Source organism: Plasmodium falciparum (genome assembly GCF_000002765.6).
Source record: "Plasmodium falciparum 3D7 genome assembly, chromosome: 8".
Taxonomy (NCBI): domain Eukaryota; phylum Apicomplexa; class Aconoidasida; order Haemosporida; family Plasmodiidae; genus Plasmodium; species Plasmodium falciparum.
In genome coordinates, this window is record NC_004329.3 from 430,001 (window position 1) to 453,072 (window position 23,072).

The following is a 23,072-nucleotide window of genomic DNA, read 5'->3' on the forward strand; positions in this document are numbered from 1 at the left end:
TTATAAATTATATTATATAACAACAAAAAGTAAATTTACAATTTACTACTTTTAATATGATAGAATACTAAAAATAAAAAAAACATATATATATATATTAATTATATATACGTGAATATAGAAATATGGTAGATAATATAGATAGAGAGAAAGAGAATTATTTCATCCTATCAAAAAAACAAAACAAAACAAAACATTTAAATACTTTAACAGAAAATTCATAAATGACTATAAATTAATATAAAAAAAATATAATATATATATATATTTTTTCTATGATTCTACATTTTATGTATTTGTTATCATTTATTATCTAACATAATGTAGATAGTTATAATATATATTTATTTATAAGTATGTAATTAAATTACTAAATAAAGATAGGAATACATGAAAAATAATATTTTAGATTATATAGAGTTTTATCAAACGTTTAAATTGATTAACGAAATATATTTAATTTTTCAAATTATATGAATCTAATAATTATTATATTCATGTAAAATATTATTTCATAATATATATATATATATATGTTAATATTATTATTAATATAATGAACTATAGAGTATACCATAAACGACAATTGTATATTATAGTAATTGAATTAGATATTAATTATACTGAAAAGAAAATATTATTATAAAATATTATAAGATTATTATAACATATATAATTATAATATATTATAATATATATATATATTTTACATAACCACTACATGACATTACCACATAATATAAAGCATTATATAATATACACCAATACGTATTATGACTACATAGTAATAGTAGCGGCGGTATCATGCACACGTATATATTGTAACAGTGGTAGCTACAATCACTGCATCATGGTAATATAAATTTTGTTGTTTTTGCTGTTATATTTTGATGATAATGATGTTTTTTTTTTGTTATAGATTATGATAACAAGCTTTATGAATCGCATATTAGAGTAATAATGTGCATGCATGACAATGGTATTATATACTAACAGTGTATGAAAGAGAATGTATGTATAACAATGTAAATGTATATGTATATATGTATGTGTATGTATATAGGTATATGTATATATGTATATGTATGTGTATATGCATATGTATATATGTATATGTATATATATATGTGTGCATTTATGACATAATGTAGTCGGGAAGAAAAAATGCCGCCTCTAGGTCGTCAGGTTGGTGGTAGTCCACAGGATGATGATGCCAAAAATATGTTTGATAGGATAGGGAAAGACGTGTACGACCAAGTGAAAAAGGGTGTTGCTGAAACATATAAAGAGGCGTTGACAGGACAGTTGTCACTAGCAACACTTTTGGGTGTGGAATCAGCTAGCACCACAGATCCATGCGGACTTGATTATAGTAAACTTATTAGTGGTAGTGGTGTTGCTGCTCGCGGTCATCCGTGCGGAAATGAAAGTGTAAGTGAAAAACGTTTTTCTAAAGAACGTGTCGATGAATATGATGAGAAAAAAATAAAAGATAATAAAGGTAATAGAGGTAATAATGAAGGAGAGTGCGCTCCATATAGAAGGTTATCTCTATGTAACAAAAATTTTCAAAAAATCAATAATATTGATAGTGATAAAGCTAGACATAATTTATTGGTAGATGTGTGTCTTGCAGCACACTATGAAGGGGACTCAATAAAAGCACATCTTGAACAATATGATGCAACATATCCTGGTTCTGGTTCTACAACATGTACTGCACTTGCACGAAGTTTTGCAGATATAGGTGATATCGTTAGAGGAAGAGATCTGTATCGTGGTAATAAAAAAAAAATTAAAACAGAAACAGAAAGAGATAAATTAGAACAGAAATTGAAAGAAATTTTCAAGAACATTAAGAAAGAGAATAATGAAAAACTTAAATCCCTTACAGATGACCAAATTAGGGAATATTGGTGGACTGCGAATCGGCACACCGTGTGGAAAGCCATCACATGTAAGGCGGACGCAAGTAGTGCATATTTTCATGCAACGTGCAGTGATAGTCATCGTAGTGGAACTTTTTCTCAAGCTAATAACTACTGCCGGTGTAACGGCGACCAGCCAGGTAACGACAAGGAAAATATCGATCCCCCAACCTATTTCGATTATGTGCCTCAATATTTGAGGTGGTTCGAGGAATGGGCAGAAGACTTTTGTCGTAAAAAAAAACACAAATTGAACGATGCGATACAAAAATGTCGTGGAGAAGATAAATATGGTAAGGATCGATATTGTGATCTTAATGGATATGATTGCGAAAAAACCAAAAGAGGAAGAAACATGTATCGTTGGGATCACAAATGTACTGGCTGTTTCCTTTCTTGCTCTCATTTTAGAACATGGATAGATAACCAAAAACTAGAATTTCTAAAACAAAAAGAAAAATATACAAATGAAATATCAGGTGGTAAAAGCAGGAAAAAACGAGCTGCACGTAGTAGTAGTAGTAGTAGTTATGATAATGGATATGAAAAAAAATTTTATGACCAACTGAAAGCAGGTGGCTATAATGGTGTTAATAGTTTTTTGGATTTATTAAGTAAAGAAAAAACATGCAAAGATATTACTGACACAGAAGGAGGAAAAATTGATTTCAAAAACGTAAATAGTGATAAAAATAGCTATGACGATGATAGTAATAAAACATTTTCTCATACAGAATATTGTCAAGCATGTCCTCTATGTGGGGTCAAACGTAATGGTAGGAAATGGGAAAGGAAAGAGGTTATGAAGGATTGTCCGCCTATAAACCTTTATAAGCCTAAAAAGGACGCAGAAGGTACTCTTATTAATTTCCTGTACAGTGGTGATGAAACTAATGAAATTGCAAAAAAGCTAAAAGCGTTTTGCGCTCAAGCAAATGGTGATACAACAAATGGTACTGGTGGTAATGGTACTGGTGGTAGTGTTGCTGGAGGTACTGGCACTAGTGGTAGTAACGAATTGTATCAAAAATGGAAATGTTATGAAATTGACGAGCTGACGAAAGATCAAAAAGAAGGGGGTGAGGATGACCCAGTGTATGACGAGGATGTAAAAACTGGAGGCGGATTATGTATATTGGAAAACAAAAATAAAAGCAAAGGAAGTCAAAGCAATTCTCAAAAGGAACCTGATGAAATCCAAAAGACATTCAATCCTTTTTTTTACTATTGGGTGGTACATATGTTAAAAGATTCCATACACTGGAGAACAAAAAAACTTGATAAGTGTATAAATAACAGTAATGAATCAAAAGCATGTAAAAACAATAATAAATGTAAGGATGATTGTGGTTGTTTTTTAAAATGGGTTGTACAAAAAAAAACCGAATGGGAAAATATAAAAAAACATTTTAAAAAGCAAAAAGATATTCCACCGGGATTTACTCACGATGATGTTCTTGAAGGTGTTTTGGAGAAAGAGGTACTTTTGACAAGTATTAAAGAGGGTTATGGGAATGAAAAGGACATAAAACACATTAAGAAACTGTTGGATGAGGAAGAAGCAGCTGGTGTAACCGACAATGAAAATAAGACCACAATTGATAAATTACTAAAACACGAAAAAGACGAAGCAGATAAATGCAAACAAATTCAAGAAGAATGCAATAAACAAAAACAACAAGAACGAGGTGGCCCTGGAGGTCGTTCCGCCGACCCCTCACCACCTGCTGACCTCGACGAACACTCCTCAGACGAAGGTGAAGAAGACGACGACGACGACGAAGAAGAGGAAAACGCCAACGAGGAAACCGCAGAGGACGCCACAGAAGACACACAAGTGGATGGGACAGAGGTCGTAGAAGAAACCGTCGCAGAGGTAACAGAGGTAACAGAGGTGAAGCCATGTGAAATAGTACAAAAACTATTTACTAATGGCGACCTACAAAACACTTTTAAAGATGCGTGTGAACAAAAATATGGTTACCCACAACGACATTGGGGGTGGAAATGTATAAGTGATACAACCACTGGCAAAAGTGGTGATAACACCGGTAGTAGTGGTGCTATATGTATTCCCCCGAGACGTCGCAAACTATATATAGGTAAAATAAAGGAGTGGGCAAACAGTGGTAACACACAGGCGGCAGAACCACAGGAGGATGGTAAGGCACAGACACCACAAGGTCAAACACCATCACAAAGTGGTAAAGAGTCGTCACAAAGTCAGAAATTGCGTGAGGCGTTCATCCAATCTGCTGCAATAGAAACTTTTTTCCTATGGGATAGATATAAAAAGGTTAAAAATAAGGAAATAGCTGAAAAAAAACAACGAGATAGTACAAACCCATTTGGCTTCACCCAGTCAACATCAGGTGGAATGCAAGCATTACCAGTTGGAGGAGCAGTACAGGGAGCACAAGCACAACTACCCGATGGTGCCGGTGGTAGTGACCAAACTCCCGAAAAACAATTGGCTGGTGGCAAAATACCTGAGGTTTTCTTACGTCAGATGTTTTATACGTTAGGGGATTATAGAGATATATGTGTGGGGAACACACCTAGTGGTATAGATACAAATGATAAAGAAAATATGCAAAAAATACAAAATAAAATAAAAAGTGTTATTGAAAAAAGTGATTCCACACCTCGCACACCTGGTACCCACTCCCCATCTAGTGGTACAACCCCTCAAGCCTTGTGGGATAAAATCTCCCCTTCTATTTGGGAAGGAATGTTATGTGCTTTAACATACAAAGATGGCGGAGAGGGCAAAAAAATAGAAAAGGTTAACGATGCGAACGGCGACGACCTTTTCCAAAAACTGAAAGACAAATACAGCGACTACAAGACAGTCACACTCGAAGAAGATAATACCTCCTCCGCCATGTCTACCAGTCCCAGAACCTCCGAAACCACCTCAGCCTCTAGTGATAACACCCCCACCCTCAACAACCCCAAATTGAGTGATTTCGTGTTACGCCCCCCCTACTTCCGATACCTTGAAGAATGGGGTCAAAATTTTTGTAAAAAACGAACAGAGATGTTGGAGAAGATAAAGGAGGAATGTCGCAGTGGCACAGGAGGTCATGAATATTGTAGTGGGGATGGACATGATTGTACGGATAATGATCGTAAATATAATAAAATGATTGCAGATTTTCATTGTCCAGGTTGTGCAAAAGAATGTATGAAATATAAAACATGGATAGGAAAAAAATTCGAAGAATTTAAGAAGCAAGAAAATACATATAAAGTGGAACATGGTAAATTAACGAATAATAATTGTAGTGGTAGTGATAATACAAAATTTTGTCAACAAATAAAAAATAATTCTTTTGATAAATTTTTGGAATTATTGAGACATTGCAAAGATGGTAAGGATGATACGGATAAAGATAATGAATTAAATTTTAGTAAGCCTCTCCAAACCTTTTCTCGTTCAACGTATTGTAAAGCGTGTCCTATATATGGAGTTAAGTATAATAGGGGAACATATAGCGCTATTAATGAAAGTGAATATATGAGCAAAAATGGTATTAGTGGAGAAAATAAGAACGATAAGAAACCTACGGAAATTAAAGTACTTCTGTTAGGTCGGAAAGGAGAAGTTAGGAATAATGATGAAGAACTTAAAGAACTTAAAGAAGTTTGTAATAATGCCGGTTTTGTTGAGGATTATAGTCTTCAAAAATGGAACTGCCAAAAAAAGAATGGAGTGGATCAGTGTAATCTTACAAATTCTGTGGATAATATAGATGATAGTGATAAAATTATTCCGTTTAATGTTTTTTTTCAGCGTTGGTTAAGAAATTTTGTACACGATTATAATAAATTGAAACAGAAAATTCATCCATGTATAAAAAATGAAGATGGAAAGGAACATAAATGTATTGAAGGATGTAAAAAAAAATGTGAATGTGTAGAAAAATGGTTAGATAAAAAATCTACAGAATGGGATGAAATAAAAAAACATTATGAGAAACATTCAAAAGATCATAATGAAGGTATTCCTCATAGTGTTAAAGGTTATCTTGTACAGGCACCGTTTAAGGATGAAGTTCTCAAAGCTATAAAACCTTGTGATTTTGATAACTTCAAGACTTCGTGTGGTCTTAATGGCACTGATAATTCACAAAATGGTAATAATAACGATCTTGTTTTATGTATGATTAAAAACCTTGAAAAAAAAATTGAACAATGCAAAAAGAAACACGACGAAAACAAAAAAACACCGTGTGATCCATTACCCCCTCTACCTGACGAAAACGATGAAACCCTTGAAGAAAACCCAGTGGCGCAACCGAACATTTGTCCGCAACTACCAGAGGAACCAAAAGAGACTTGTGAAGAAGCAGTCACTCCTAGTGAACCAAAAAAAGCGGAAGAAGAACCAGCAGCAGAACCCGAAGCCGTGCCCGAAGAAGAAGCACCGTTACCTCCACCTCCCCCTGCGGCCCCACCTCGTGAGAGCAAAGAAAAAGCAAAACCCCCCCCAAAACCTCGAATCAAAACCCGTCATGTATTGGACCACCCCGCTGTCATACCCGCCCTCATGTCTTCTACCATCATGTGGAGTATTGGCATCGGTTTTGCTGCGTTCACTTATTTTTTTCTAAAGGTATTATATATATATATATATATATGTGGATATATATGTGTTTTGTTTGGGTATGTTTGGATATATATATATATGGATTTATATGTGTGTATATGTATTTGTGAGTATTTCGATATATATATATATATATATGTTCATATATATGTATTTCTGTATATGTATGTTTGAGCGTTTGGATATATATATGTGGATGTATATGTGTTTTTGGATATATATATATATATATGTATATGTGTTTCTGTATATCTATGTGTTGGTATGATTGGATATATATTTGTGTATATGTATGTGTTTTATATATATTTTATATATATGTATTTATATTCAAAAAGAAAAAAATGAAAAAAAGAAAAAAAAAAAAAGAGAAAGATTTTAAAAATAATAAAAATTATAATAAAAATATAAATTTTGATAAAATAAAAAATGCAAAATATTATCAAAAAGAAATTAAAAAAAATTTTATATATAAAAAAAATGATTATAAAAAAAATTTATTAGAAATAAAATAAAAACAAAAAAAGAAAAATAAAATGTTAAAAAAAAAATATATATCATAAAATAAAAAAAAAAGCAAAAAAATTTTTAAAATAAAAATATATATCATAAAATAAAAAATATTTAAAAAAATAAAAAAAACTAAAAAAATTTAATTAAATAAAAAAATAAAAAAATTTAATTAAAAAAAAAATTAAAAAATTTATTTAAATAAAATAAAAAAAAATTTAATTAAATAAAAAAAAAAACAAAAAATTTAATTAAATAAAAAAAATAAAATTAAATTAAATACATGCACATATACATATACGCATACATATACATATTATATATATATATACCCATAACTACATTCACATATACACATACATATATATATTATATATATATACCCATAACTACATTCATATATACGCATACATATATATATTATATATATATATACCCATAAATACATTCACATATACACATACATATATATATTATATATATATATATATATATATATACCCACAACTACATACATACATACATACATAAATATATACCTAAATACATATATACATATACACATATATGTTCATTTTTTTTTAGAAAAAAACCAAATCATCTGTTGGAAATTTATTTCAAATACTGCAAATACCCAAAAGTAATTATGATATACCGACAAAACGTTCACCCAATAGATATATACCTTATACTAGTGGTAAATACAGAGGCAAACGGTACATTTACCTTGAAGGAGATAGTGGAACAGATAGTGGTTACACCGATCATTATAGTGATATTACTTCATCTTCCGAAAGTGAATATGAAGAGATGGATATCAATGATATATATGCACCACGTGCTCCTAAATATAAAACGTTGATAGAAGTGGTACTTGAACCTAGTGGTAACAACACAACAGCTAGTGGTAAAAACACACCTAGTGATACACAAAATGATATACCAACTAGTGATACACCACCACCCATTACTGATGATGAGTGGAATACATTGAAACATGATTTTATATCTCAATATTTACCAAATACACAAAATACGGAACCAAATATTTTACATGATAATTTGGATAATAATACCCATCCCACCCCGTCACGTCATACGTTGGACCAAAAACCTTTTATTATGTCTATTCATGATAGGGATTTATATAGTGGAGAAGAAATTAGTTATAATATTCATATGAGTACTAATAGTATGGATGATCCAAAATATGTATCAAATAATGTATATTCTGGTATCGATTTAATTAATGACACATTAAGTGGTAACAAACATATTGATATATATGATGAAGTTTTGAAAAGAAAAGAAAACGAATTATTTGGAACAAATTATAAGAAAAATACATCAAACAATAGTGTTACGAAAAATATTAATAGTGATCCTATAGATAATCAGTTGAATTTGTTTCATACATGGTTAGATAGACATAGAGATATGTGTGAACAATGGAATAATAAAGAGGAACTATTAGATAAATTGAAAGAAGAGTGGGAAAATGAGACACATAGTGGTAACAAACATAGTGACATACCTAGTGGTAAACTAAGTGATACACCTAGTGATAACAACATACATAGTGATATTCATCCTAGTGATATACCTAGTGGTAAACAAAGTGATATACCTAGTGATAACAACATACATAGTGACATACCATACGTGTTAAATACTGATGTTTCCATACAAATACATATGGATAATCCCAAAACTACAAATGAGTTTACATATGTGGATAGTAACCCCAACCAAGTGGATGACACCTACGTGGATAGTAACCCTGACAATTCTTCCATGGATACTATCTTGGACGATCTGGAAAAATATAATGAACCTTATTATGATGTACAAGATGATATTTATTATGATGTAAATGATCATGATACATCAACTGTGGATAGTAATGCTATGGATATACCTAGCAAAGTACAAATTGAAATGGATGTAAATACCAAATTGGTGAAAGAGAAATATCCTATAGGAGATGTGTGGGATATATAATATATGTATGTATATATATATGTTTGAATTTTTTTTTTTTATGTGTGCATTATATTAAATTTTTTATTTGTGCAATATGTTGTATTTTTTGTTTTAGTTATAATTATTTCGTATATTTGAATGGTACATGCTTATATTATATGTATATAATTTTTCATGTACTAAATTATATGTTTTTTTTTTATTTTTTTTTTTGGTATAATATGTATATATATATTTGATATTATATATTTATTTATTTATTTTTATTTTTATTTTTTCTTTTTTTTTTTTTTTTTCCTGAAGAATATGGATGCTCTTATATATATTTACGTTGGAGGAATACGTATTCTCTTATATATATTTTTTTATGTTCGAGGAATACGTATTCTTTTATATGTATACATTTAAGTTAGTATTTAGTAATATATAAAACACTAAAAAAATATATATTTTAAAATTTATTTTAATTAATAATATAATAATTTTTTTTTATCTCCTTGTTATAAAATTCTTTTTCTTTTTTTATTTCGATACCCTTTTGTTCTCGATCTCATTTCTACGTTATATTACAAAATATGTTATATATTATATAGTATATTATAAATTACATTATAAAAATAAGTAAGAATATAAAATATTATATTTATAATGTATTATTTTTAATATAATGAAAAATATATATATACCTATACATATATATTTTTTTATGTAGATATATGATAGATAATATAGATAGAGAGAAACGGAAGAAGATATTTGCCTCTATTGTTATCTCTAAAATATATATATAATTAATTAAAATAAAGCGGAAAAAAAAAAAATATATTAAGGTTTATAATTAAATATAGAAACATGTTGTATTCTTTTATATGTATGTATTTTCGTATTTTTTTTTTTCTCATTTATAATTTTACAAAATATATAAAACATAAAAAAATAATATATAAAATTAAATATAAAAATAAAGGAATACATGATATATAATATTTTTCATAAAATGTAATTGTTGTTTTTTTTTTTGTTAGAATATTTAAATTTATTATAAATGTATTAATATATATTTTTTTAAAAATATATATATAAAACTAATAATTATTATTATATACATATTAAATATTATTTATAAATATATATATATTATAATATTACAACTATTATAATTAATATATATATATATAAATATATATATAATACTTATATATATATATTTCAACAAATATAATATCATTATTCTACCATATAACAATACTTCCATAACATACATACAATCACCCCACACCACACCACACCACCTACCAACCACCTACCACTTCAAGAACCATGCAAACCCACAAAATTGTATGACATGACATAATGTAGTCAGGAACAAACGAAATGGCAGCATCCACTACGTATAGTAGTGCCCCGGATGCCAAGCATCTTTTGGATATGATTGGGAAAGACGTGCATGACCAAGTGAAAAAGGAAGCTAAAGAACGTAGTAAGGGTGAATTGACAGGACAGTTGTCATTTGCATCAATTTTGGGGGAAAGAGCATACACCACAGATCCGTGCCAACTTATAAAAGAAAAACGTGAGAACCTTATTGGTGATCGCGGTGAAAGGCATCCGTGCGGAAATGGAAGTGGAAAAGGAGAAGATGTAAACCGGTTTTCTAAAGAACGTGTCGATGAATATGATAACAAAAAAATGAAATGTAGTTATGGTAGTAATGGTAAAAGTGAAGGTGCATGTGCTCCTTTCAGACGATTACATGTATGTGATAAAAATATCCAACAGATAAAAACTGAAAATATAACAACACATAATTTATTATTAGATGTGTGTCTTGCAGCAAAGTATGAAGGAGAGTCCTTAAAAGGTTATCATGAGCAATATGAAGTACAATATCCTTCTTCTGGTTCTACAATGTGTACTGAGTTGGCACGAAGTTTTGCAGATATAGGAGATATTGTCAGAGGAAGAGATTTGTATGGAGGTAGTAAAAAAGAAAAAGAAAAAAGAAAACAATTAGATGATAAGTTGAAAAAAATTTTCGAAAACATTAAGAAAGAGAATAATGAAAAACTTAAATCCCTTACAGATGACCAAATTAGGGAATATTGGTGGACTGCAAATCGAGAAACAGTATGGAAAGCTATTACTTGTGACGAAGAGAACAAGCTAGGGGGTTATTTATATTTTCGAGGAACATGTGGTGATAATGAAAAAAGTGTAACTCAGGCTAGAGACAAATGCCGCTGTAAGAAGAAAGACAACACCCCCGACGACCAGGTCCCCACATATTTCGATTATGTGCCACAGTATCTTCGCTGGTTCGAGGAATGGGGTGAAGACTTTTGCCGTAAAAAAAAAAAAAAAGTAGAAAATGCTAAAAAAAAATGTCGTGGAGAAAATAATGACAAATATTGTAGCCGTAATGGCTGCGATTGCGAAAAAACAGTTAGAGCAAAAGGTAAGTTACGTTATGGTAATAGATGCACTGACTGTTTGTATGCATGTTATCCTTACGTTCATTGGATAGATAAGAAAAAAGAAGAATTTGACAAACAAGTAAAAAAATATGATGAAGAAATAAAAAAATATACAAAGGTAGCATCAGGTAGTAGTAGGAAAACGCGAGCTGCAACTATCAAGTATGAAGGATATGAAAAAAAATTTTATGAAAAACTGAAAGAAAGTGACTATGGAAAAGTTGATAAATTTTTGGAAAAATTAAGTAAAGATAAAGAATGTGAAAAAGTTGACGACGAAGAAGGAGGAAAAATTAATTTTGCTGAAAAACATGATAATAATAATAATGATGAAAAAGAAGGAACATTTTATCGTTCAAAATATTGCCAACCATGTCCTTATTGTGGAATGAAAAAGAAAGTTCCTGGTAAGGAATGGGAAAAGAAAAATGATAATTGCACGAGTGGAAAACTTTATGAGCCTAAAGGTGACGCAGAAGGTACTCCTATTAAAATCCTTAAAAGTGGTGAAAATCATGATGATATAAAACAAAAAATTGACGACTTTTGCAAAACAGAAGATGATGAATCTTTATATGCAGCATGGAAATGTTATAAACATGACGAGGTACAGAAAGTGAAGCGTGAGGGTGAGGAAGAGGATGATGACGAGGAGGATTATAAAAATGTAAAAGCTGCAGGCGGATTATGTATATTGGAAAACCAAAAAAAAAAAGAAGAAGGAAAAGAAAAAAAGTCTGAAAAGGAACCTGAGCAATTCCAAAAGACATTCAATGATTTTTTTACATATTGGGTTGCACATATGTTGAAGGATTCCATATATTGGAGAACAAAGAAAATTAAGAAATGTTTAGAAAATGGTAAGACAATGAAATGTAGAAATGGATGTAATAATGATTGTGACTGTTTTGAAAGCTGGGTTAAACAAAAAAAAGAAAAGGAATGGAAGCCAATAAAAGACCATTTTGGCAAGCAAGAAGATATTAAACAGGAAACAGGAATGGATCCTGGCGATTTTCTTGAATACTATTTGAAATTACAATTTTTTGAAGAAGTTTCCGAAGAAAAATCCCAAACTGGTGACGAGGATGCAAATGAAAAAAAACGCATTAAGGAAATGTTCGACAAGAAAAACCAACGGACAGATAAGGTTGCTTCCAATGAGGAAACAATAATTGATTTCATGCTCGAAGAGGAACTAAAAGACGCCACCAAATGCAAACAAGACTGTGAACAACGAAAACCACCCGGCGCTGGAGGTGGTGACGTCCGCTCCGACACCGTCCCCTCACGCGACCCCCTCACACCTGGCCCCACTGACGGCCACGAGGACTCCGAAGACGAAGAAGAAGAAGAGGAGGAGGAAGATGAAGAACACGGCCCCGACGACAAGGAGGGTACCGAGGAAAACGTCGAGGAGACGGAGACGGTGGAAGACCAGGTGGAAGAGGAAAAGGCAAAGGACAACACGGACGGGAAGGGGGAGGAGGAAGAGGACAACCAGGGGGAGACCACACAGATAACAACACAAGACGGGGTGAATCCATGTGACATAGTGGACAAACTATTTAAAGACGACAATACTCTTACAAATGCCTGTCCAACCAAGTATGAAAAGGGCCGAGAAAAATTCCCCAATTGGAAATGTATACCAAGTGGTGACAAAACAGACACTCGTGAACGTGCTGGCCGTTCCAGACGTGACACTAGTGGTGAGAATACTACCACTGGTAGTAGTGGTGACACTAATGGTAGTGTTTGTGTGCCATCCAGGAGGCGAAAACTATACATACAAAAACTACACGATTGGGCGGAAAAACAGGTGGGTACCACACAGGTAGATGGTAAGGCAGCACAAGGTGACGCCGCGTCGAAAGACCCCAAAGTGGAACTACGAAATGCTTTTATCCAGTCTGCGGCAGTTGAAACTTTTTTCTTATGGCATAAGTATAAAGCGGAAAATACGAAGACACAAGGTGGTGTTGGATCACTACCACTACAAACCATCGACCGAAACAGTGCAAACGGCGACGACGAAGACAACCCCGAAAAACAGTTAAAAGAAGGAACAATACCTCATGGTTTCTTGCGACAGATGTTTTATACACTAGGGGATTATAGAGATATATTAGTTGGGAAATATGTGGATAATGGTAAGGATATGGAGGAAGTAAAAAGTAATATAGATAGCTTTTTTTCAAATGGTGAAAAACCTGATGACAAAAAGGGTGTCGAACAACGTAAAGAATGGTGGAAAGAAAACGCAAAACACATTTGGCATGGAATGATATGTGCCTTAACCTATGACACAAACACAGCGAGTGGCGATAAACACACATTAAAACAGAATAAGAGTTTGAAAGAGGCACTTTGGGACGAACAGAAAAAAAAACCCAAAAAAACCGACAATGGCAGCGACTATACATATGAAAGTGTGGTACTTAAAGAAGATGATGAAGGTGGTGGCCCCAGAGGCCAAACCTCCTCACCCTCTAGTGGTGAAAAAACCACCCTCAACAACCCCAAATTGAGTGATTTCGTGTTGCGACCCCCCTACTTCCGTTACCTTGAAGAATGGGGTCAAAATTTTTGTAAAGAGAGGAAAAAAAGATTGGAGAAGATAGAGGAGGAGTGTATGGAATATGGAAGTCGTGGTAAACAAAAACAAAAATATAGTGGGGATGGGGAAGAATGTGAAAAGGTTCTCGTTGAGGATGCAAATATTTTTTCAGATTTAAGTTCGAGTTGTGCAACACCTTGTAGAAAATATAGGAAATGGATAGAAAGAAAAAAATACGAATTTACTGAACAATATAATGCATATGGTGGACAAAAAAACAATTACGTAAATGAACAAAAAGACAAATGCCAAACACAAAGTAATAATCATGATAATGGATTTTGTGGAACACTAGAAAAGGACGCTGCAGCATTTTTAAATAGGTTAAAAAACGGACCATGTAAAAATAATAATGATAATGGAGAAGAGCATAAAATAGATTTTAATGATACAAAGAAAACATTTAAACATACAGAATATTGTGGTCCATGTTCTGAATTTAAAGTTAAATGTAAAAATGGTGCTTGCGGTGATAGTAATACGCAAAAGAAATGCAATGGAATAACGCCTATTGATGGAAATGAAATTGCAAAAATGATAACTTCTACTGAAGAAGTTGTTATGCGTGTCAGTGATAATAGTGGAAATAGATTTGATGGTGATTTAAAGGAGGCTTGTAACGGTAAAGGTATTTTTAAAAGTATTAAAGAAAATAAATGGGAATGTCGTAATGTATGTGGTTATGTTGTATGTAAACCGAAAGAAGGAAATAGGGAAACAGCCAGTGGGGAAAACAAAGATCAAATTATAACAATTAGAGCTTTGGTTACACATTGGGTACAAAATTTTTTAGACGATTATAAGAAAATTAAACATAAAATTTCACAGTGTACGAAAACTGATCAAGGATCCACATGTCAAAATAAATGTCAAAATAAATGTAAATGTGTTGGAGAATGGATACCTAAGAAGAGGGAAGAATGGGAAAAAATAAGAAAGCGTTTCCTTGAACAATATAAAATTGAAAACGATGAAGATTTTAACGTTAGAAGTTGTTTGGAGAACTTCTTAGTTCAAATTGGTGCTGCAAACGCTAAAAATAAGGTTATAAAATTAAGTAAGTTCGGTAATTCTTGTGGATGTAGTGCCGATGCGAGCGCACAAAAAAACGATGGTCATAAGGATGCTATAGATTGTTTGCTTCAAAAGCTTCAAAATAAAATTGACGACTGCAATAAGAACCAGGCCCAAAATAGTGTCGAAACCCAACCGAGTGATGAAAACCCAGCACAGTGTCAAGATACCCACCCTGATGATGACTTACTCCTTGAAGAAGAACAAAACCCAAAAAATATGCGACCGGGATTTTGTCCGGAAGACGATACAACAGAACAACAAGAGGAAGAACAAGACACTTGTACACCAGCAGGAACTGTTAAAGAAGAAGAAGAAGAAAAAGAAGAGAAAAAAGATAAAGGAGATGAAGAAGAAGAATCACCTAGTGGTAATTCTGCCCCAGATCCACCAGAATCACCTAGTGCGGGACCCAACCACAACCAACACCCCCCAGCGATTCCAACCCCGGCAACACCAGCAGCAGATCCCCCTCAAGCGGACGAACCATTCAATCGTGACATTCTGGAAAAGACCATTCCTTTTGGAGTGGCGTTGGCATTAGGATCCATTGCTTTTTTATTTTTGAAGGTAATATATATATATGTGTGAGATATATATGTGCGTTCTGTGTGGGTATATTTGGATATATATATATGTGTATGTATATGTGTTTTTGGATATATATATATATATATGTTCATATATATGTATTTCTGTATATGTATGTGTTGGTATGTTTGGATATATATGTGTGTATATGTATGTGTTTTATATATATTTTATATATATATATTTATATTAAAAAAGAAAAAAAGAAAAAAGAAATATAAAAAAAAATTTATTAAAATAAAAAAAAAAAAAAAAAAAAAGAAAAAGATTTTAAAAATAATAAAAATTAAAATAAAAATATAAATTTTGATAAAATAAAAAATGAAAAATATTATCAAAAAAAAATTAAAAAAAATTTTATATATTTAAAAAAAATGATTATAAAAAAAATTTATTAGAAATAAAATAAAAACAAAAGAAGAATAAAAAAACATTAAAAAAAAAATATATATCATAAAATAAAAAAAAAAAAAAAAAACATGTTAAAATAAAAATATATATCATAAAATAAAAAAAAATTAAAAAAATAAAAAAAACTAAAAAAATTTAATTAAATAAAAAAATAAAAAAATTTATTTAAATAAAAAAAAATTAAAAAATTTATTTAAATAAAATAAAAAAAAATTTAATTAAATAAAAAAAAAAAATAAAAAAATTGAATTAAATAAAAAAAATTAAATTAAAATTAAATTAAATACATGCACATATAAACATACATATATATATATATATATATATATATATATATATATACCCATAACTACATTCACATTTACACATACATATATATATTATATATATATACCCATAACTACATGCACATATACGTATACATATATATATATATATATATATACCCATAACTACATACATACATACGTAAATATATACCTAAATACATATATATACATACACATATATGTTCCTTTTTTTTTTAGAAAAAAACCAAATCATCTGTTGGAAATTTATTCCAAATACTGCAAATACCCAAAAGTGATTATGATATACCTACCCTTAAATCCAAAAATAGGTACATACCATATAAAAGTGGTCCATATAAAGGCAAAACATATATATATATGGAAGGAGATTCAGACGAAGATAAATATGCATTTATGTCTGATACTACTGATATAACCTCGTCAGAAAGTGAATATGAAGAAATGGATATCAATGATATATATGTACCAGGTAGTCCTAAATATAAAACATTGATAGAAGTGGTACTAGAACCTAGTGGTAACAACACAACAGCTAGTGGTAAAAACACACCTAGTGATACACAAAATGATATACAAAATGATGGTATACCTAGTAGTAAAATTACAGATAATGAGTGGAATACATTGAAACATGATTTTATATCTAATATGTTACAAAATGAACCAAATACAGAACCAAATATTTTACATGATAATTTGGATAATAATACCCATCCTACCATGTCACGTGATAATATGGAAGAAAAACCTTTTATTACTTCTATTCATGATAGAAATTTATATACTGGAGAAGAATATAATTATAATGTTAATATGGTTAATAGTATGGATGACACAAAATATGTATCAAATAATGTATATTCTGGTATAGATTTGATTAATGACACATTAAGTGGTAACAAACATATTGATATATATGATGAAGTATTGAAACGAAAAGAAAACGAATTATTTGGAACAAATCATGTGAAACAAACAAGTATACATAGTGTTGCCAAACTAACAAATAGTGATCCCATCCACAAACAATTAGATTTGTTACATACATGGTTAGATAGACATAGACATATGTGCGAGAAGTGGAATAATAAAGAGGAATTATTAGATAAATTAAAAAAAGAGTGGAATAAAGAAAATAACACTAATAGTAGTCTCACACACACTAGTAACATACCAAGTGGTGAAAATAGTATTAAGAATGTGTTGAATACTGATGTTTCTATTCAAATAGATATGGATAATCCTAAACCAAAGAATGAATTTACGAATATGGATACAATCCCCGACAAATCTACTATGGATACTATATTGGATGATCTAGAAAAATATAACGAACCCTACTACTATGATTTTTATAAAGATGATATCTATTATGATGTAAATGATGATGATAAAACATCTATGGATGATATATATGTGGATCATAATAATGTAACTAGTAATAATATGGATGTACCTACTAAAATGCACATCGAAATGAATATTGTTAATAATAAAAATGAGATTTTCGAAGAGGAATATCCTATATCAGATATATGGAATATCTAAAATTAATATACTTTTTTTGTGTGTGTCATATATATTTTGTATTATTTGTATATATTTTTATTCTATTTATTTATTTATTTATTTTTTTTTTTGTTTTTGTTATATATATAAAAAATATGTTTTTGTATATAATCATATTTATTATTATATTTTTAATAATTTGGAGTATTATTTGTTTTTTTCTTTCTTTTTGTTTAAACTTTTTCATAATATATATATATATATATGTATTTTATTTTTTAGTATAATATTTTAATCTATATTTGATTAATAATTATGTATATTATGGTTATTTTGTTTCTTTTTCTGTATATTTTTTCGTAATGCATATATATATATATATATATATAATTCTCTTTTTCTAATATATATATATGCTTCTATTTTCGATTTTTTGATTTTTTTTTCAGTATTCATTAATTTATTTTTGATATTTTATAACATATTATTTAAATGTGTATTTATATATGTGTGTTTATTTTGTTATTAATTTGAATAATCCATGAAAAAAAAAAAAAAAAAAAAAAAATATAATCCCATATAAAATTTATTTATAATACAATATTATATGGTTTCCTATTAAAATAAGTTAATATAATATACAATAATATTTCTTGTCATTTTTATAAATATAAATAATTTCTTATTTTTATTTAATTTTATTCCTTTTTAATTTCTTAATTCTTTTATGCAAATAAAAAATATAAAGTAATTCTACATATGAACAAAAAAAAAAAAAAAAAAAAATTATTTATTATAATATAATAAACAAAGTGAAGACATACGTTCACTTATTATTATAAATCATTTATCACGATTAAAACATATTCATATTATATTAATATAATTTAACATAGAAAGAGTTAAGAATACATTTTTTTTTTTTTATTTCGATATGTAATTCAACATATATATATATATATATATATATATATATATATATATATATATATGTTTTTAATTTAATTAAATAAAATTCCTTATTATTCATATTTTTTCTTTTATCATATGTAAAATATTTAAATTTTTTTTCGATTTTATTGATATATTTATGTAGTTTGTATACTTATATAGGTTCTTACAACTAATGATTAATAGCAGGTAATAGCATAATAATATAAATACGCGTATTAATAAATTCATTTATATATTTCAAATATATTTGCATGCTTTATTTTCAAACACGATTAATTAGATTTCTTAAATATTTCATTTATTCATTTTTATAACATATTTATACACATTATAAATTATTAATAAAAAATTTTTATTATAATATATAATAACAATTTTCTTACATCACATTTTTCACACAACATTTAAGTTGTCATAATGTAACACATTAAATAATATATTACTTATATATATAATTATTAATTATATATTAAATAAAAATGTATTATCGCATGTATTATCATAGTATATATAATGTTGTATAACGCTTCAAAATATATATAATAATATAATTAAAAATATATATATAGTAATTAATTATTTTGTTACGTTATGTAATAATACAATTAATATAGGATAAAATTCTATAGCTATTATTTAAAATATATATATATTAGTATATGTTATCAAAATATTATAATATGTAAATTATTAATAAAATATATTTGTATAACATACAACACTAAAGAAAACTATACAATCTGGTATCTAATAGTATATATATATAATATCTTTTTTATTTAATTGTTCTCTTTTTTTTTTTTTTAAATAATAATAAATATTAATATATTTTTTTTTCATAATTATATGATTTAGTATTTTAATAATAAATAAATCTTTTAAAAAACTTCCAAACATTTTTGCATAAAATAATATTAATATTAGTAACCACCTAGATAAATTAGAGAGAAACGTATAACATACCAAAAAAAATTAGAACAAAAAAAAGATTACAAAAAATAATAAAATTAAATTATTTCTTTACTATTAATTTAAAGTTTTTTTTCATATCATATATTATGATACACAATGTTTGTTGTTAAATGTTTTATATACATGCAATGATATGTTTCTGTTGGAATATGTATTATATACTTATATGTTCTAATAAATGTGTTGTACACCTTTAGCAACTATTACTACACACATTTGTATATAATTTATAACAGTAAAATATGTTATATTATTACAATATCTCAATGTGTTTTTGAAAAATATAAAAAACAAGAAAATTACAATTATAATTAATCGTATGACATAAAATTATATTATATTAGAAATTAAAATTCAAAATTATAAAAAATATGGAAATGTTTTGTTATATTATTTTTTTAAAAATTTAATTAATTATTTTATTTTATTATTTATTATTTATTTTTTTTTTTTTTTGTGTTCTAAATAAAAAGCCAAATATGATTCAAGTAAAAAATATATATATTTACATAATGGGAAAATAATTGTTTATTATATTATACGACTATAATAATATTTTAGATTAAACATATGTAATTCGTTTAACAGAATAAAATAAAATATTATATATATTAATTATTTAGTTATAGATTTAATAAAAATATATTATACGTATAAGATTAAAAATGAAAGTTCACTACATTAATATATTATTATTATATGCCGTCAATTTAAGTATATTGTTAATATCTTCTCATGTATGCATGAACTAATCACAATAATAATAATATATATGTAACATTTTATAATTCATGTAAATAAAAAATATATACATATATACAAAAAAATATATGATATTTACATTCTTTTTTATAGATAAATATCCAAAAGAATCCTTACATCAATGCACTTCATACCCTCAACACGACAAAAATACCAACTAATAGGTTTTTATGCGAATGTGACTTATATACGTCCATTTATGACAACGATCCAGAAATGAATATGGTAATGCAACAATTTGATGAACGGACATCGGAACGGTTTCATGAGTATCATGAAAGGATACAAGAAAAACGAAAAAAATGTAAAGAACAATGCGAAAGGGATATACAAAAAATTATTTTAAAAGATAAAATAGAAAAGGAATTAACAGAAAAGTTGGATGCATTACAAACAGATATAAATACTGAGGATATACCTACTTGCGTTTGCGAAAAGTCGATAGCTGACAAAACAGAAAAATATTGTCTCAAATGTGGATATGGATTAGGAAGTGTTTCACCAAATGTTGGATTAATTGGTGCAATTGCTGTAAATGTGTGGAAAACTGGAGCTTTGATTGCTGCTAAGAACGCTGCCATAGCTGAGGGTGCGGCTGCAGGTAAAGCAGCTGGTGAAGCTGCGGGTATTGCAACAGCCATTGACGAATTATATAATAATTTTTTTCTAACAATATTAGGTCGTAAATCAGTGCAAGATGTTATTACTGCAAAAAATTTTTGGGATCCCGCTTTTATTTATAAAGTTGTTAAGTTAGAAAGCAATAATGTATGCTTTATAACTCCCCAACCTCAAACACATGCATCTTTTTGTTCCCTGGAAAGTTTAAGAAATACTCCTGATTTTTTTGAGAAATACGTAGTAGCAGGTACACAAACAGTTGTTTCAAAGTCTTCAAATGCTGCTGCACAAGCTACTAAGGATATTACTGAACAAGTGACGACAGCAGCTATAGAATCAAGCAAAAACACTATAGAAGCTGCATGTTTTACTTACCATACTGCTATAATAGCCTCCATCGTTGCAATATTGATTATAGTTTTGATTATGGTTATTATTTATTTAATTTTACGTTATCGTAGAAAAAAAAATGAAGAAAAAACTACAATATATAAAATTATTAAAGGAATAGTTATGTTTTGCTGTCGCTATATTAAACGTAATTTAATATTTTACGTGATATCATAATTATTGTTTATTGATTTTTGTTAAAATAGGAAATTTTTATATTTCTTTTTTTTTTTATGTTAGTTTAATATTATATGATAATTTAATTATAAAAATTTTTATAATTTTTCTTTTTTAAATAAAAAAGATCATACATATTTAATTTTAAATAAAGAACTTATATAAATATACATTGTTGATATATATATATATATATATATATATATTTATTATATTTCTCATATGAAGTATTATATAATTGAATATATAACAAAATAAATATATATTTTTTGTTAATATTATAATGAAATAAAAATCAAAATATAAGTATATATATACAATATAATTTAAGACAAATAAATATAACTTTAATTAATCATATTCATCCTTAATACTTTTTTATTAATATATTTAGTATATGTAATATAAAATATTATAACTTTTTCCCTTTATATATATATTTTATTTATTTACCTAAAATTTATATTTCCTTATTTCTTCTTCATTAGGACCAAAACTATAATATATATATATTAAAGAAATGATAATTATATAAATCATTTAGAAAAACCAGAATTCATTATATATACAAAGATTTTAATATATAAAATGTCATATATTATTTTTAACGTAATATTAAAAAAGGAACATTTTTAAAGTAACACAAAAAAAAAATTTTTAAAACACAATATTTTCATATTATAATGACATTTTTTATGTTTTCCATTTTCGTTCTTGTTTTTTTTTTTTACTCATATTGACGATTATATGATATTTTTTTTCATAAATATTAACAATTTTTTCCTTTACAAATAGTAAATATATATATCATAAAAATATATTATTTCTTCTATATATATATATTTATTTATATTTAGTGCAATACTATTTTTAAATATACATAATAATGATTACTATAATACAATTATTAAAAAGTATATTATTTAATATAAATCAAAAATTAATTTAGGTTAAATTTTAAAATTTATTATATACTATTTCAATATTAAATATAAAAAAAAAAATTTTATATCTCTAAATTATGGATATACTATTTTTGTAAAAATTTCATATTCACACACAAAAAAAAAAAATATACTACATAGCATTTTTTTTTTATATAAATTTATTTTTTTTTTTTTTAATTATAAATATTAATATTATTCCTTTAATCATAATATAATATAATTATAT

At 27.8% G+C, this 23,072-nt stretch overlaps 3 protein-coding genes across 3 annotated transcripts; all 3 read left to right on the top strand.

The window, feature by feature from the left end:
* Positions 1-1,164: 1,164 nt before the first annotated feature.
* On the top strand, positions 1,165-9,051 carry PF3D7_0808600 (erythrocyte membrane protein 1, PfEMP1; the record flags this gene model as incomplete). The annotated part of the gene is made up of 2 exons (XM_001349402.1): positions 1,165-6,546; positions 7,636-9,051. 2 exons carry the CDS (start codon positions 1,165-1,167, stop codon positions 9,049-9,051), a joined length of 6,798 nt encoding a protein of 2,265 aa, XP_001349438.1.
* Positions 9,052-10,407: 1,356 nt separating this feature from the next.
* Positions 10,408-18,062, top strand: PF3D7_0808700 (erythrocyte membrane protein 1, PfEMP1; the record flags this gene model as incomplete). Its single annotated transcript, XM_001349401.1, has 2 exons — positions 10,408-15,771; positions 16,731-18,062. 2 exons carry the CDS (start codon positions 10,408-10,410, stop codon positions 18,060-18,062), a joined length of 6,696 nt encoding a protein of 2,231 aa, XP_001349437.1.
* Positions 18,063-20,614: 2,552 nt separating this feature from the next.
* Positions 20,615-21,899, top strand: PF3D7_0808800 (rifin; the record flags this gene model as incomplete). Its single annotated transcript, XM_001349400.1, has 2 exons — positions 20,615-20,686; positions 20,805-21,899. 2 exons carry the CDS (start codon positions 20,615-20,617, stop codon positions 21,897-21,899), a joined length of 1,167 nt encoding a protein of 388 aa, XP_001349436.1.
* Between the last annotated feature and the right edge of the window lie 1,173 nt (positions 21,900-23,072).